This window comes from Hippoglossus hippoglossus, chromosome 7, assembly GCF_009819705.1.
Source record: "Hippoglossus hippoglossus isolate fHipHip1 chromosome 7, fHipHip1.pri, whole genome shotgun sequence".
NCBI classification, from domain to species: domain Eukaryota; kingdom Metazoa; phylum Chordata; class Actinopteri; order Pleuronectiformes; family Pleuronectidae; genus Hippoglossus; species Hippoglossus hippoglossus.
Window position 1 is genome coordinate 21,900,470 of NC_047157.1, and position 14,408 is coordinate 21,914,877.

Genomic DNA, 14,408 nt, shown 5'->3' on the forward strand with positions numbered 1-14,408 from the left:
GAAAGATTTAACTAATTTAAGAAAAGTATAGATCATTTTGTGATGATCAATGTTGATATTTTGGCGTAATTGCAAAGAACTCAACGTTTTAACTGTAGCGAGTCAGAGACGTCAGCTGAGTCTGTGAGAGAGAGAGACAGAGAAGTGAGCAGTGGAGTCAGTGTGTGTGTGTGTGTGTGTGTGTGTGTGTGTGTGTGTGTGTGTGTGTGTGTGTGTGTGTGTGTGTGTGTGTGTGTGGGCTGTTACCATTCCCTTAGGTCTGGGACTATAATAAAGAAGCAACGCAATTCTTTTATAGTAATCAACCGCTGATAGATATCTATTTGGCCCGGGGCATGATCGATAGCAGTTCCCACTGTACTAGAATCTTTGTCAGCAGGCGGTGGCAGCATGAAATTTGTTGGAGGCAGCTTCTTGCAATTCTCTGTGTAGGAAAAACCCCAGACTGTCAATGATCTGAATATCTTTATCTTATTATCTAGGGCAGCAGGGCTCCATCTGTTTGGCCAAATATATTGACATGCAGGGTGTGAATGCATGGGACATAGAATATCATTTATCGCAGTCTTTTGCGATACGCATGTTGATATTGCGATGATGGTAAATTTTCTATATATCGCGCAGCCCTAGCACCTACCTGTCTCCCTTAGTATATTTTCTGTGGAGCAGATAAGAAATGTGTCAAATTTATAGATAACACGTTATGAGTCCACCCTGTCTCTTTGACGCTTCATCCCGACATGTATGACACAAGTGTATCGATCTGAAGGATCAAAGTGTCACAGCATCTTCCGGCTCGACCATCGATCACTTCGATCGGTTGAATTCTTTCACAAATCGGTAGGAAACGAAGCCAAATCCCGAGCGACATGGGGAGCCGCTGGGATGTTCAGCATGTACGTTATTGTTCCACTAATGCGGGTTTAGACCGGTGGATCTATATCAGGATTTGTTTCTGAGTCACGGTTCACCGTACAGCAAACAAGCAGCACTTTACATGGTTCCTCATAATGTTCCCTCTTTAAGTCTGTCTCATTTGGCACATTTAGGACACCGTAAGTCAAGCTTTTAAGAACTGCTGCACTTGGCTCCTCAGCAGCTGGGCTCAAAGGCTGCTTTTTGTGTGTTGATGTTGTAAACTGTACTGTGACATGAAAAATTAGTTCAAGCAAAGTGGGACACACACAAAGCCTCAGCCGGCACCTCTTGTTCATTGCTTCACTGCCTCTCATACGCACATTTCTTCTCTCGCAAGACTAATCTGTCTTGAATTAGATATAAAGGAAAACACCAGGACAAAGTCTAATCTTTCCTCCGCCCATAAAATCTCTCTACACTTGATAAATGCAGATACCCTAAGATTTAAGATACGAAAGGTGTAGGCGTGAGAATGTTTAATATCATTATTATGCCTCTATGACCCCTTTAAAGGTTTTTTTCTTTGTCTCATTCTGCATTTTCACAGTTCTGTTCTCCACAGAAGTATTGAATCATTCTCTCTGTTGGCCCAGGGCAGCAACAACCGACTGTTTGTTAATGGAATCTACATTTTGCATGAATAACGTGTTAATGAGCCCTAATATCTTCAGCTCTGGTGGAGTTTGCTAATGGACATTGTCCTGCAGAGGGAGCGAGGCTAATGGAGAAAGGGGGAATTACCTTACAGGAGGGTGTCTGAAGTCTGTTATGGAAATGGGATGAATGCAGACAGCCTGGGATACAGAGTGACAATGCACGTAATGAAGCTCTGTGCACGTTCCCCCTCTGCTTTGCATTTCTTTCAGCCACTTTCAGAGTCCCTGCACCCTTGTTTTTGTCCTCGCTACCTTGAATATGACTCATCATACAAGGAACATTTCACACAGAGCTAAGGTGACACTGACTCAGAATATGATGCACTATTTGTCATTTTTGAGTTGCCTGTCCTTGTAACCGATTCACAGTTTGTCCTAAAGTCACCTGTTGCCTGTCAGATTTTAAGACGCTTTTATTTATTGGTGTTCAAACAGATCTGTGGATTGGTGCGTGAATACTTTTCAGAAAAGCTTTTTAATATATACTCACTCAGGTCCTCGAACACTGGTCTTTCAGGGCGAGTGCAGTTAAAGAAATGGAGACAGCGTTTAACATTATTGTCCTCAGGCATCACAATCTGTAAACACATAGAAAATAAATCATTAATCACCATTTTAGATTTGCATTCTTTTAATGTATGTGCGGGTCTTATAACAAAGCATATCCTGTATATTGTTTTACTGTATTGCAGCTTTGTGTGAAAAGCATTATGTAAAAGTTTAATTTGATTTGTTCGCACATCGTCCCTGAGGCCATTCTGAGTCATAACTAAATCTGAACACACAGAACTGTGAAGCATTTTTTTTTTTTGATTAATTGCGACTTAGGCTCTTGAACTTTTCAATCCTTTTCAGATCCACGATTATAATGTCCATAAACATCCATAAATCTGCTGAGTGACGTAACTACAACATAGAAATAGCCTCAGAATTATCGCCTATATCAATATATCAATTTTTTCTTAATACTAATCCAGTAACATTTGTGTGTGTACGTCCATGGACACACTGCAAACAGAATTTGCCAAATGTAAATAAATATAAGTTGTGGTTCCAAAACTCCCCGCAGGTTGAAGTACAATGTAATAATGGGAGTGACAAAAACTTTATTAACTTTTGTCATGAAGCAAGATCGATCGATCAAACCCCGACATACATATACATAGCAGCTTATTGTGTGTTATGTAATTCCATGCATGTAATTAAGTATTTGTACAGACCACAAATCTAAAGAAATGTCAAGACACACATAGAAACATGAAATGAAGACATTTTCTAACATGCTGTAGACTGCATCACATTTGCTGACTTGTAAAAAAAACTGCATTCTTCTCAAATGCCATAACCTGTGAGTCACTGGTTTCAGATGATGTCATTATTCTTACTGGCAATGAGAACAATGACTTTACTTTGAAAAAACAACGGTCACAGTCTGACAACAACAATACTCAAGCTCCTATTTCTTATCTGGCAGTTCCTGACACACAATGTGTCACAAAGAAAAGATACAGAGGTGACTTCATATTACAATTACGCATCACTTTTGGACTTCTGGATTTTTAAAACGATGTTAGAATCATGTCTGTGCAGATTCTCAGTCATCCAGGTCAAGTGTCACAGGCAACTGGACACAAGCAAGCAAGTCCAGTTGCCTATGTGCCCTTGTACAACTTCTGAAAATGTTAGAATCCCAATGAAAGAGGCACCCGGTGGTTGGTTTACCAGGCGCCCCATGAACAGAGGCTTGGTCCTCCCGCAGGGTTGCAGGTTCGGTTCTGACCCAGCCCTTTGCTGCACGTCTTCCCTGCTCTCTCTCCCCCTTTCATACTTTACTCTGCCCTGTCAAATAAAAGCTTAACGCCAAAAAATATCTAAAAACAGCTGCGTTCTTCACCCTTCCTGTTTTCTCACACGCAGGTAAATTCTCGATCATGCACAAACAATAAAATGCACTGAGTGAGCACGATGTAAAAATGAGTCAACAACAAATCTGAAGCTACAAGAAGCCCCAGCAGTATTTTTAGCAGAGCAGCACATAGACACGCAGGCAGTGCAACTCTCCCTCTGCAGAGGACTTTATCTCCATTCTCCGCTGTGATCACATTGGCCTTTTGGGCCCAAGTATCTCCTCCGCTGAAGCAGAACGGCCAAAACAGCAGTTCCCCGTCGGATTAGGGCATCACTTTCAGACGGGCGCTCAGCTCCACTCTGATGGACCTATTAGCTCGATGCGTGTCATTGTGAAGCTTCACAGAGATGACAGGGAGGAAAAAGAGGGGCGTGTCTTCATGCATTTTACAGAGAACAATAAAAACGGCAAAACATGACACAAAGAAAACAAAAAGCTGGACACGTTCCAGTATTTTCTGTAGTTATTGCTTAATATATCTAAATTAAAAATCCCATTAGTTTGCTTGGTTGTATGGCTTTGCAGATTGTGAGCTCTACGTAGATGCAGATGTCAAATGTTTCAAATGTTCAAGCTTTTGAAATATGTGTCGTAAAGGAGACACTGACTGTTATTGCTCCTGTGAATTCAAACCTTAAAGATGCTTTGAGGCTTTAAACAATAACTGAGATGTGGTGCACATGATTAAGAGCAGCTTTTTTTCCTCAGAGTGGGAGGACGTTGCTGAACGAGACTGATTATCGCTGTGATGTCATACATACAGCGTGAAGAATATCTGAATCTGCCTCAGAACCAGTCTGGCTTGGTGGGAGTTTGCTCGTCGCTGGCTGGCGAGTTGCCATCGCCTGATTCAAAATTTAGAATTGCTGTCGGCAATCTTTGATCATTTGGAAGTGATTTCTACTTTTCTTACCGTTTCAGCAGTTCTTTTTTTGTGTCTTAGTACTTTTTTTGCTGCTCTTCAATATGGTCAATCCCAGGGCAACCTGACAGATGAATGGTTACATTATACCGCAGCAGGTCCCTGGTTCAACTCCTGGTCAGCCAACAGTTTTTCTGAACTGCATGTCATTCCCTCACTCTCTCTCCCCATGTCATTTTTCACTGTCTCTTTCTAATAAAAGGTACAAACACATATAAATATAAATAATTTGTAATACACAAACTTTGTTAAATCCCCATGCGGTCAATAAACTTTCCTATGGTGGTAACAAATCCAAGTAAATTGCTCCAAATTAAGATTTCAGAAGAGAGAGTGTGTGTGGTGTTCCTAAAAAGAGCCTTAATGAAAGAAAGAAACTTTCTACAAATTGCTTTGGATATAATTAGCAAGACAGATCATATAAAAATATTAAAGATCATGTCAAGTGCTCCTTCTCCGCAAATGTCATAAAATATATTTTTACTATCAAATACAGACGTCAAGAGATAATTTAATTACCCCATTGTTAAGTCTATGTTCAGCCCCATGTTTAGCTTCACTTTCTTTTTATGCCGGTTTAAAGTGTAAAACAATGTTTACTGGTGAAACGGCTTTATCGGCTCTTTACGGCTGCAAAGTCGGATTAATTTGCTGTAGAATGTAAAGAGACAGATTTTAATAGTGATTAATTCTGCTTTGATGAATGGCTCCCACTCAACCGTGTGAATGTGCACAAATGCTGATGAAAGACGCTTCTTTGCCTCTCAACTCTGAGACACACTCCAGTTAATATTGTATTCAAGTTTATCTATAGAAATGAGTCATGCCATGTTAGAGAAACATTTGCCTGAGTAAAGCTGTTAGCTCTGCCAGGCATCAGTGTGGCAGCGCACACATCAGCAGGGGAATGTGGTCGAGTGCAGAGGATGCTGGAGTTCCTCCTCATTGCAGTGAGGGGGGGGGGGGGTGCTGTGAGGATTCTGCCATTTCCCCCAACTCCCACTCCTCTGCAGACAGCTGATGTTTATCTGCTCTGCCCATCTGGGCCTTATGACTAAACATCTGGTAAAGCTGCCACTCTGCACGCAGTGTTTCACAGAGCGATGACAACGAAGGGGCACTGCTGTCCACCCCTTCCAAACAGATCTCCTGAGGCAGGGAGGACTTTATCTGGGAGATGTCAAAGCAAAAACCCGACTCAGTTACCAGAGGATTGTCCAGTGTGCACACAACACATTCATCTGCTTGTTTTGCCTTATTGTTGCTTTATTAAGGATGGACTGACAAATCTTCCCTGCAGCTCCTCTCTTTAATTTTTAGGCTTAAGATCTCATGGAAAATTATCTTGTGGCCATTACTGCCCACGAAGACAAAGCAAAAATGAAGCAACCAAGGCTGCAAAGCTTGCTCTGGAGTATTACTGTGGTCCATGCAACATAAACCGTTTTGCTTTATATGTTGTATTTGTAAAAAACAAAATGCCTGTTTCTGGTGGTCCGTTTTCAACTCTTCTACAAAGGAGCGAGCCTGTGAAGCCAGTGTTTCCTCTTCCCTCTCTTCTAGGCTTTCCCCTCGAACGAGATGTTTTGCAGTGACTGGTAGGCCTTCATCCATTATGGATGCTGTGTTTCAAGGGGATGATCTGTGCAGGATGATATAAATATCTACTTTTGGTTCCCAGCAGAATGGGAGAAGCAGCACAAGACAGGCGACTGTGTGGTGTAAGGGGAGGGCATCTTTACTATTTGATTTGATGTCCAAAGTAAGAAAGTAAAGACACACACGTGACTTAGCAGATGGCAAAGCTGTGTGTATAATTCATGAGTGGTGGCAAATCTCTTGACACCTCACAGAGATGGTTCTCCAAATGTGTATTCAACGTTAGAGAAGAAGATGAAGTGAGATGGAGAAAAAGAGTCATTACTGCCAGCACTGCACCTCCAGCCACATTAAAATAATTGCAAAATATCACGGCTCCACAGCTGCTGCAATGTTGCACAACTTTCTGATCATTTGTGATTTTTTTGCCCTTCATGTCCTCCTGCTACAAAACGGCGGGAGTCCGTATGTTGACATAGAGTAGCAGTAAAGCCTGAGAGGGATGTGCTGTGTGATGGTCAATTGAGAGAGAGAGAGAGAGAGAGAGAGAGAGAGAGAGAGAGAGAGAGAGAGAGAGAGAGGGTGCTGCAGGCCTCTCTCACTGTGGCCATATCCACCCCTCTGTTCATCTGGCACTATGGATGAAGCCGGCAATACTGTTGAGAGAACCCACATGTGCATGCATGCTCCACACACAGACACACACAGTGACACACAGTGACACACTGTGGGTATGGCTGCAGAGACGATACGAAGGATGGGCTGTTCACAGAGCAGATGGGGTTCACTCAAGGAATCTTTCGTCTCTGATTATCAGAATCCGCTGCTCTTAATTTACTACTATATTATTTCAGACTTTTTTGGGGGTAAAACCCTCTGGAGACGATCTACATGAGCAGAACAGTGAGTGGCTGTGAAGTCTGTGGAACGGTGCCAAGCAGCAGCGAATCAGTTATGCTCAAGGCACATAGAAATAATTCATCGCAGTGCTCTGAAAGCAGTTGAGGCATGGGCGCAACACAGAACAGATTTCCTGTGTGGAGTGCCGGCTCTACATATTATTTATGCCGGAATTTTAGGGTTCCGAAACCGGACTGGAACTCTGACCGTCCAATGCAAATGTGGTGTGAGCTTCGGAATGTGATGTCGATTAAAATATGGAGAGTATGACAGCAGCTTATATTATATCCACTGACATAAGTGGGAATTTGAGGGAGATTACACAAGAGACCATATCTCAACTGTGTTGTAAATTAATATATGTTATCTTTCAATTTCATATATTTCCAGTGGATGCTCTGACTGCTGTTTCTTCAGTGTCTCACAAACCTCTCCTCTCTTTTTTTCCAGGAGCTCGCTGTAGCGCCCACCGGCTCGTCTCTTGACATTCTGCCTGCATGAAGAAGGACTAAATGCACCCGAGTAGTTCTGGAGAAGGAGAGAAGAGAAGCAAACCCCAGCTTTGTTCCTGTCTTCTGAGTGCGCTCTCTGTGGACTCTGTGGTCTCAGCTCACCCTGCACTGTCTCCATGTGGCCACTACTCACAGGTGCAGGAAAAGACTGAAACACAAAGAGTAAAGAAGAAAGGGTAAAAGACAAAGAGAGCGAGGCTGCATAATTAGTATTACCGAGTTTGTGTCAAAGCTAGAGACCATGAGAAGAAGCTTCTGAAGACGACTGTGCTCTGAAAAACATTGCAGCTAACCTTCAGGACATTTGCATGTGCGGGCCGTTATATGCGTGCATTCCTCTTTCATTTTCAAAGGACTTGAATTTATATTTGGATGCGGATTTAGCCTTTCATTATGACTCTGCGAGGAGGCTTTGAGAGAATGTGGACTGGCTGCTGTAGAGGTGCCTGCTGCCGGGTGCTGCTGCTGGCTTGTTATTTCCTGATAGCCTTGGCAGCCAAGCCGAAAATGCCAGGCCACACACACCTCAATTCAATACGCATTGATGGGGAGATATCTCTGGGCGGACTGTTCCCAGTGCATGCGAGAGGGAATGACGGCAAAGCCTGTGGGGAGCTTAAGAAGGAGAAAGGGATCCACAGGCTGGAGGCCATGCTATTTGCCCTGGATCGAATCAATAACGACAATGAGCTGCTGCCTAATATCACTCTGGGGGCCCGCATCCTGGACACCTGCTCCCGGGACACTCACGCTCTGGAACAGTCACTGACATTTGTTCAGGCGCTGATTGAGAAAGACTCAACGGATGTCAAATGTCTCAGCGGAGGGCCGCCCATCATCACCAAGCCTGAGAGAGTGGTGGGAGTGATCGGTGCATCTGCCAGCTCCGTGTCAATCATGGTAGCCAACATATTGCGTCTCTTCAAGGTCAGTTTCTCCACCATCATATACTTTCTAATGAATAAACTTTATTCCTGGCTGCAGAGAATGAATATTTCCTGTAATCCCCTCCAGTGAAGATACATTCTGGAGTTCATACTTTCACTTTTTTTAATTTACACAACATATAATACAAAGAGGGCAAAGTTTGAGTTTTAATCTTATATCATCTTACATCACCACACAAACCCACATACTCACAGACATGGGTTACCCTCTTGTTCAGTATTTCCCAGTTCATGTTCTTATCGCCTTTCTTTTGACCTTTTTATTTTCCTCATAAGCTTAAATCACATTCGTTTCAGACACGTTTTCCCACTGTCCAGAAAACTAGGCGCTGATCATTGCACCATAATTCTCCCCATTAATGACATTAATTTGCCAGAAGTCCTTAGTGTTTCCTTCCCCTAATTAATTCAGGGAAGCCATGCATGGCACCGTTGAGCTCATTGTGCTGCTATCGAACGTGGTGTGTATATAAGAGCTGGCTCACCATATGCAAATGTGATGTGCAAATGAGTGCAAAACATAAACAATAAATGACAGGACTTTTGTAATACCTGCTCGGTGCTGTCAAACCAGACTACAGGACACAATCGAACTAATGAGCATAAGGACTGTGTCAAAACAGGTTGTCTTTTATTTTGTGCTACCCCAGCACTGGTGGCAGAATGAAGCAGTGTGAAACCGAAGGGTGAGCAACAGATGAGGGATCCCACATGTGTAATTGATGTTGAGTGAACAGAACAGAGCAACATATTAGATTAACTGCATGGACTATTAGGGTGACATTATAGATTGTAAACATTCATGAAAAAATATGATGGATGATGGAACAACTTCCATGTGCTGCCACCAGGTAAGGAACATGACCTCCTATCCAGTATGACTGAGTACATAAACATACAAGAGACAAAAACCCCAAATTAGAAGAAAACTAATGGATGGAAAGGGAGACAAGGAGCCTGGGACTCCTGAAGGACAAAGATCCACATCCAACACATCTGGAATAAGACACTAACAGCCAAGAGAGAGAGGAGACAGGTTCTAGGTTGGCCGATCAACCAGCAAAGTGAGCATCAGTGAAAAGAGAGGACTGAGAGAAGAGAATAGAGAGAAAGAGAGATGTAATGTACATACTAGGTTTAATGGATTCATTCGAGAAGGATTTGCTTACAGCAGAAAGGAAAGAGGTACCTGGACTGAAGTAAGAGCATAAGCCACTAAGTGAAATTTAAGATGAGTTTTAATTTGGGATTTAAACACCTCAGTGAAGTCTGGCAGTGTGATTTCAGCAGAGAGGTTGTGCCAGAGGAAGGAGGCATTATAGGAAAAGGTCCTAATGTTGATTGGCGTCCTTGGGGACAGACAAGAGCCCTGTATTTGGAGCAAAGAGCATAGGACGGAAAATAGGTTCAGAGAGATATGACGGGTCCTGCCCATTTAGGATTTTGTATGTTACTTAGTCAAACTGGTTTTCATGTTCAGCCAGGACAATGATCAGCATTTAAGTTGTATCTGAGTTTTGGAACAGGGACTTGTCTTTAAATACATCTCCTCACAGTAGACCTGCAGGCTTCGAAATTTGGATAATCCAAGAAGGGTCATCAGCTTTTACAGGAAAATAAAGTTCATCAGAGTAACAATGGAAATTCATTTTAATTGAATGATTTCCATGCCTGCATTTGTTTTGGCCAAGATGTAAAACAGAGAGAAAAGCAGAAGACCAATAATATAGCCCTGGGGCACTCCATATTTCAAATCAGAAAATACTGATGTAGGAAATCCTGATTGTAAACTAGGTTCAAAAAGATTATTGTCAGATGTGTTGGCTGAAAGCTGCTGCTACACAGCTGTTTCTAGTAGTTTTAAGAACTAGTCAATAGTTATTTAATGACCCTGGATCTATGAGTGTTAGGGATCAAACATAATGGATTTGATGGGGGAGGCACTCAAAGCATAGGTCTGTGATCAATATGAATCTATTTAACACTATAGATGCTAGGCTTGTGATAGCTTTACTTTCCCTGTAAGTAACCCATTGAGTACAGTATGTAGTGACTAGTGGAGTGGCAGACAACATGGTTAGAGCCTCCAAATGGCAAAGAAAACAATATGTAGCTGTTTACACCAGCTACATATTTTAAAAAGGGAATTTCATGACGAGGCCTGAATCACCCTCTGTGGCATTGATTCAACAATGTCTCACCCCCCTGTTGCTATTCAAGGGCTGACTAAGTGCTCAGCAGAGGACAAGAGGTTTAATAGCACAATACATCACATCACAAGCCCGACTGACATGTCACAAGTCAACCAGAATAAATGCTGCTCCTACACCATCGCCGCGTTTTTAGATGAACTGTCTGACACAAGGCTGACATCTGTATCCAGGCATCACAAACACCATCATTTTTCATGTGCGATTTAGAGAAGGGTTGCATGGTCCTCACATTCATGGCAATCAATCATGTGTTCTTATTATTCTTACCTCTGAGCTAATAGGAGGTTGGTGACACACCTCACAGAAGAACGGCCTCATTGCATAACACTCCAAGCGAAGCAGTGGTTTGGCTACAAACATGCACTGACCGTCTCTCCTTATGCTATTCCTCAACTCCCTAATCCAAGATTGGGTTAATGCTGCCAGAAACCTTTTGAAGGCTACACGGACCGCCAGAGGAGGGTCTGTCCACTCACAAACCTTTGAGACGTCCTCACACAGCTAATTGTGCTCTGTACATTCTTGGTTTGCACGGGATCTAGCCAATGACTTGTTGTGGGTTCCAAACAGTATCAGCCATATCCTGCAGTGGTAATACATTATTTATGTTTTTACTTTGTTTCTTCTCCAAAGGGCTGCACCATTCAATACTCAGTGTTCCTGGGCAAAGAAAGAGTTTTGTGAGCATAGAGCAACTCAGATTTTGATATGTCTTTGATGAACCGGAGCTGGAATCCTTTTTTGATGGACAATGGCCTTAAAGTGATCTGCCCTGTGGGCTTGAACAGCCTCCTTGACAGGGCCTTGAGCACAACTGGCAAATCCTACTGAGAGACGGAGGAGAATGTTAAAAGATGCTGCCACTTCACTCCAAGAAGGAAACACTACATTTCAAGAGGTGGTTGGTAAAAAAAGCATCTCTAGCTGACACACTTTGATATGTGGTACTGACATACAAGTCTAGCAGAAGGAGTAGAACTTTAGAGGGTTTGTCAATTTCTTGGGCTGGACACACGATGGATGGTCTTTTCCCTGTGTTGAATACAATCCTACAATCTCCAGTCGGTCCTTGACATGATACAAGCATTGAGAGATTTGGGGAGAGACCATTAGGAGATTCTGCATATCACAGCACTGCTGCACAATGAGCAGATCCTGTCTTTTCCAGTCTTTTCCTCAGCACTGGGATCAGATGGAAGCAGAGGCTTTTAGGTATTGGAGCATGTGCATCCACTTGTATTCGTGGGAAACAGGGAGGGAAAAACATTCAGTACATAAAAGCTCAGACAAAATCCTGTCAACATTTCAGGTTTGTTTTGAAACAACAAAATGACCTAACAGCACAACTTCTTGCAAGGTTTTGACAGCACATACTGTCATGTCCATGTCCAATCAGGTATATGGACAGCGAGTGTTCCTACAGCTAAAATCTGAAAGAAAGATTCTTCATCAACCCTGTCTGACTGAACACAAGTGTGGATTGAACAGACCCAATAATAAAAATTAGACAGATTAAACAATAGACAACCTTTCTTGAAACATTGTTATTTTGATATTTATTGCTGCAGCATTGCAAATAAATTTCAAAGAACCAGGAAGCTTTAAAAGCCTTTAATCCACTTATGCTCTGTTTTGGACTCGACAGGCGGAACGTCTTTTCATGAATCACACTGATGGAGAAACAAGAAGCCATGTAAATGTGATTTGTATGGGGCCCAGCAGTGGCCCCAGGTGAAAAGAATAATAGAGGGTTTAATATTTTTAATAGCATTAACAGGAGAGCAGGTCACAAGATGATACTGCACATGGATTAGATAGATCCTCTACAATGGCTTTACATTTCCTGAAGTGCACTAGATACATATCACTCATTGTGTGAGGGTCATTGTGTCCTTGTTTCTATCATTGTATCTTTAATCTTCATGCAAACAACTGTATTTTCATGATAAAAGGTTCCCTGTGCTAAATTTAACTCTAATCTACCATCCACCATCCTCTCTCTTTACTTCATTGTATTGTTTGGTTTAGTATCATTACCCTAGATTTGGTTTAGTAATGTGATTCTTTGTAGAATAGTCTTATGAGGTAAAAAATCGATTTGTTGATTGTATTTTACTTAAGGTATAAAACTTAATTGTTTCACGGGTGACAATGCTGCAGGCAGTGCTATTGCAAAAAAAAAAACAATTACCCACAATATATCTAGAGCCTCAGCTGCTGTTAAAATGCAAACTAGGAGGGGCTGTTTTCGTGCAATTGGTCATTTAGTTGGCTGAGTTTTCATTTTCTCTCAGCTCTGGTGCTTGAATGTCTGGTGGCTTGGGAAAAAAAAAAATGATGCTCATTCTCTGGCAGTTGTCCAAAGGCATTGTGGGAAATGCAGGTAATTACTCACTGAAGTAGAAGATGAGTCAGGTGGAAGAAGAGCAGGTCTACTCAAAGATATTTCATTCAATACATAATCTAACAATAACAGCAGAGAATATCCCAGGGCAGATTTTTAGTTTCAATAAATGTTATGATGAGCTTTCACAGTGGCCTTTTTGAACAAATGTCCCACTGTGGACCCATCAGAAACTCCTCCACTGCAATCAAAGGCAATCCTCTGCACTTGCTGTGAGGATATTGACTAATAATTAAAGGTTGGACTCTCACATGGAGCGGCTCAGAAGGTTCTGGTTCTTTTCTTCATGATTAAAGGCATGTAAAAAAACAAAACAGAGTGGGACTCCCTTGAGTGGCAGTGGAGGCTCTTACTGCTCACCACTTACTTCTAATGACTTCAGGAGTTAGGCCTGACTTCTCTCAACTTATTTCTTTCCCTAACCTGAGCTGTTGGATTGAAGCTAAACTGATGATGGTGAGTTATTATTTTTTATTTTTGCATATAACACAGTTTCTATATGCATTATGTGCTCTGTGGCTTGATGTCTGCAGGATTGTTCTTTTTTTTTTAACCCCAGTGTTTTTTTGAGAGTTCCTTCATCAAATTTTCATATTTACTTGATGATTTGATAAAAAAGAGTCCACGCATGAAGTCATGCAAACTTAACATAATATGCATTAACTATTATTTCAGAAATGATGCTGCTTTCCATCCTCATGCAGCAGGAATCTGTTTTCTGACTATAATGTAATTGGATTCATGCTTGCAATTGTTTGTCAGCTCCTTACTTTGAGCCTCTCCTTATCCTCCTCACAGTCTTAGAGTGGCTGAGGGCAAAGTGTTTGCTCAGCACTTCAGAGCAGGCAAGATTCCGTCCCCATGGTGTTTCATGAATATTTTACTATATTGTTACGTAATTTACGCCCAGGGATTGGGGTTGAAAGCTCCCTCTCTGCATCCCCTCATCACTGGGTCCGGCTCTTGGTCTGTTTTCATCAGCTCGGCCTTTATACTGCTATATAAGCAGGAGCAAAGTGCACCAGCACTTGAGGTAATTAGTGGCTGGTTGCTTATGATACTCAAGACGGAGTGTAATTAAAGTCCCAGGCTTTTGATTGTGTCTCCTACACAGTGATGAATATAGCTACAGCGGCCGGCTTGAGGGTTATTACTGCAGCAGACAGAAACTGCAGGAGCATGCACTGTTTCAGGTGTTGAAGTTGACTTGCTGAGACAATCATAAGCTTTCAGACAAAGAGCTTGGGCAACTTGCACTCAGCAGCTCTCTAAATTAGGTACAAGCAGCCGCAGTCTGTGAGCAGGACTAAGTCTCTGCTCTGTGGAGGAGGGAGCTTGGAACAGTGGAGACAGGTGGAGGGAGCAGAGATGGTAGATGTATGTGCTCTGAGCAGAGAGAGGAGGGTTATCTCGTGGCCTGTTGTGCTG

General features: G+C 42.3%; 1 protein-coding gene across 2 annotated transcripts in view; it reads left to right on the plus strand.

The window, feature by feature from the left end:
- Window positions 1–14,408, plus strand: part of LOC117764409 (metabotropic glutamate receptor 4-like) — a 161,509-nt gene that overhangs the window by 40,491 nt on the left and 106,610 nt on the right. The window contains exons 1-2 of one of the 2 annotated variants that reach the window (XM_034590154.1): window positions 7,048–7,128; window positions 7,355–8,343. In XM_034590154.1, coding sequence (XP_034446045.1) covers window positions 7,810–8,343 — 534 coding nt within the window. In that variant the 5' untranslated portion in view covers window positions 7,048–7,128; window positions 7,355–7,809. Of the gene's footprint in view, window positions 1–7,047; window positions 7,129–7,354; window positions 8,344–14,408 lie in introns of those variants that run through there. The other variant, XM_034590153.1, reaches the window with a different exon arrangement.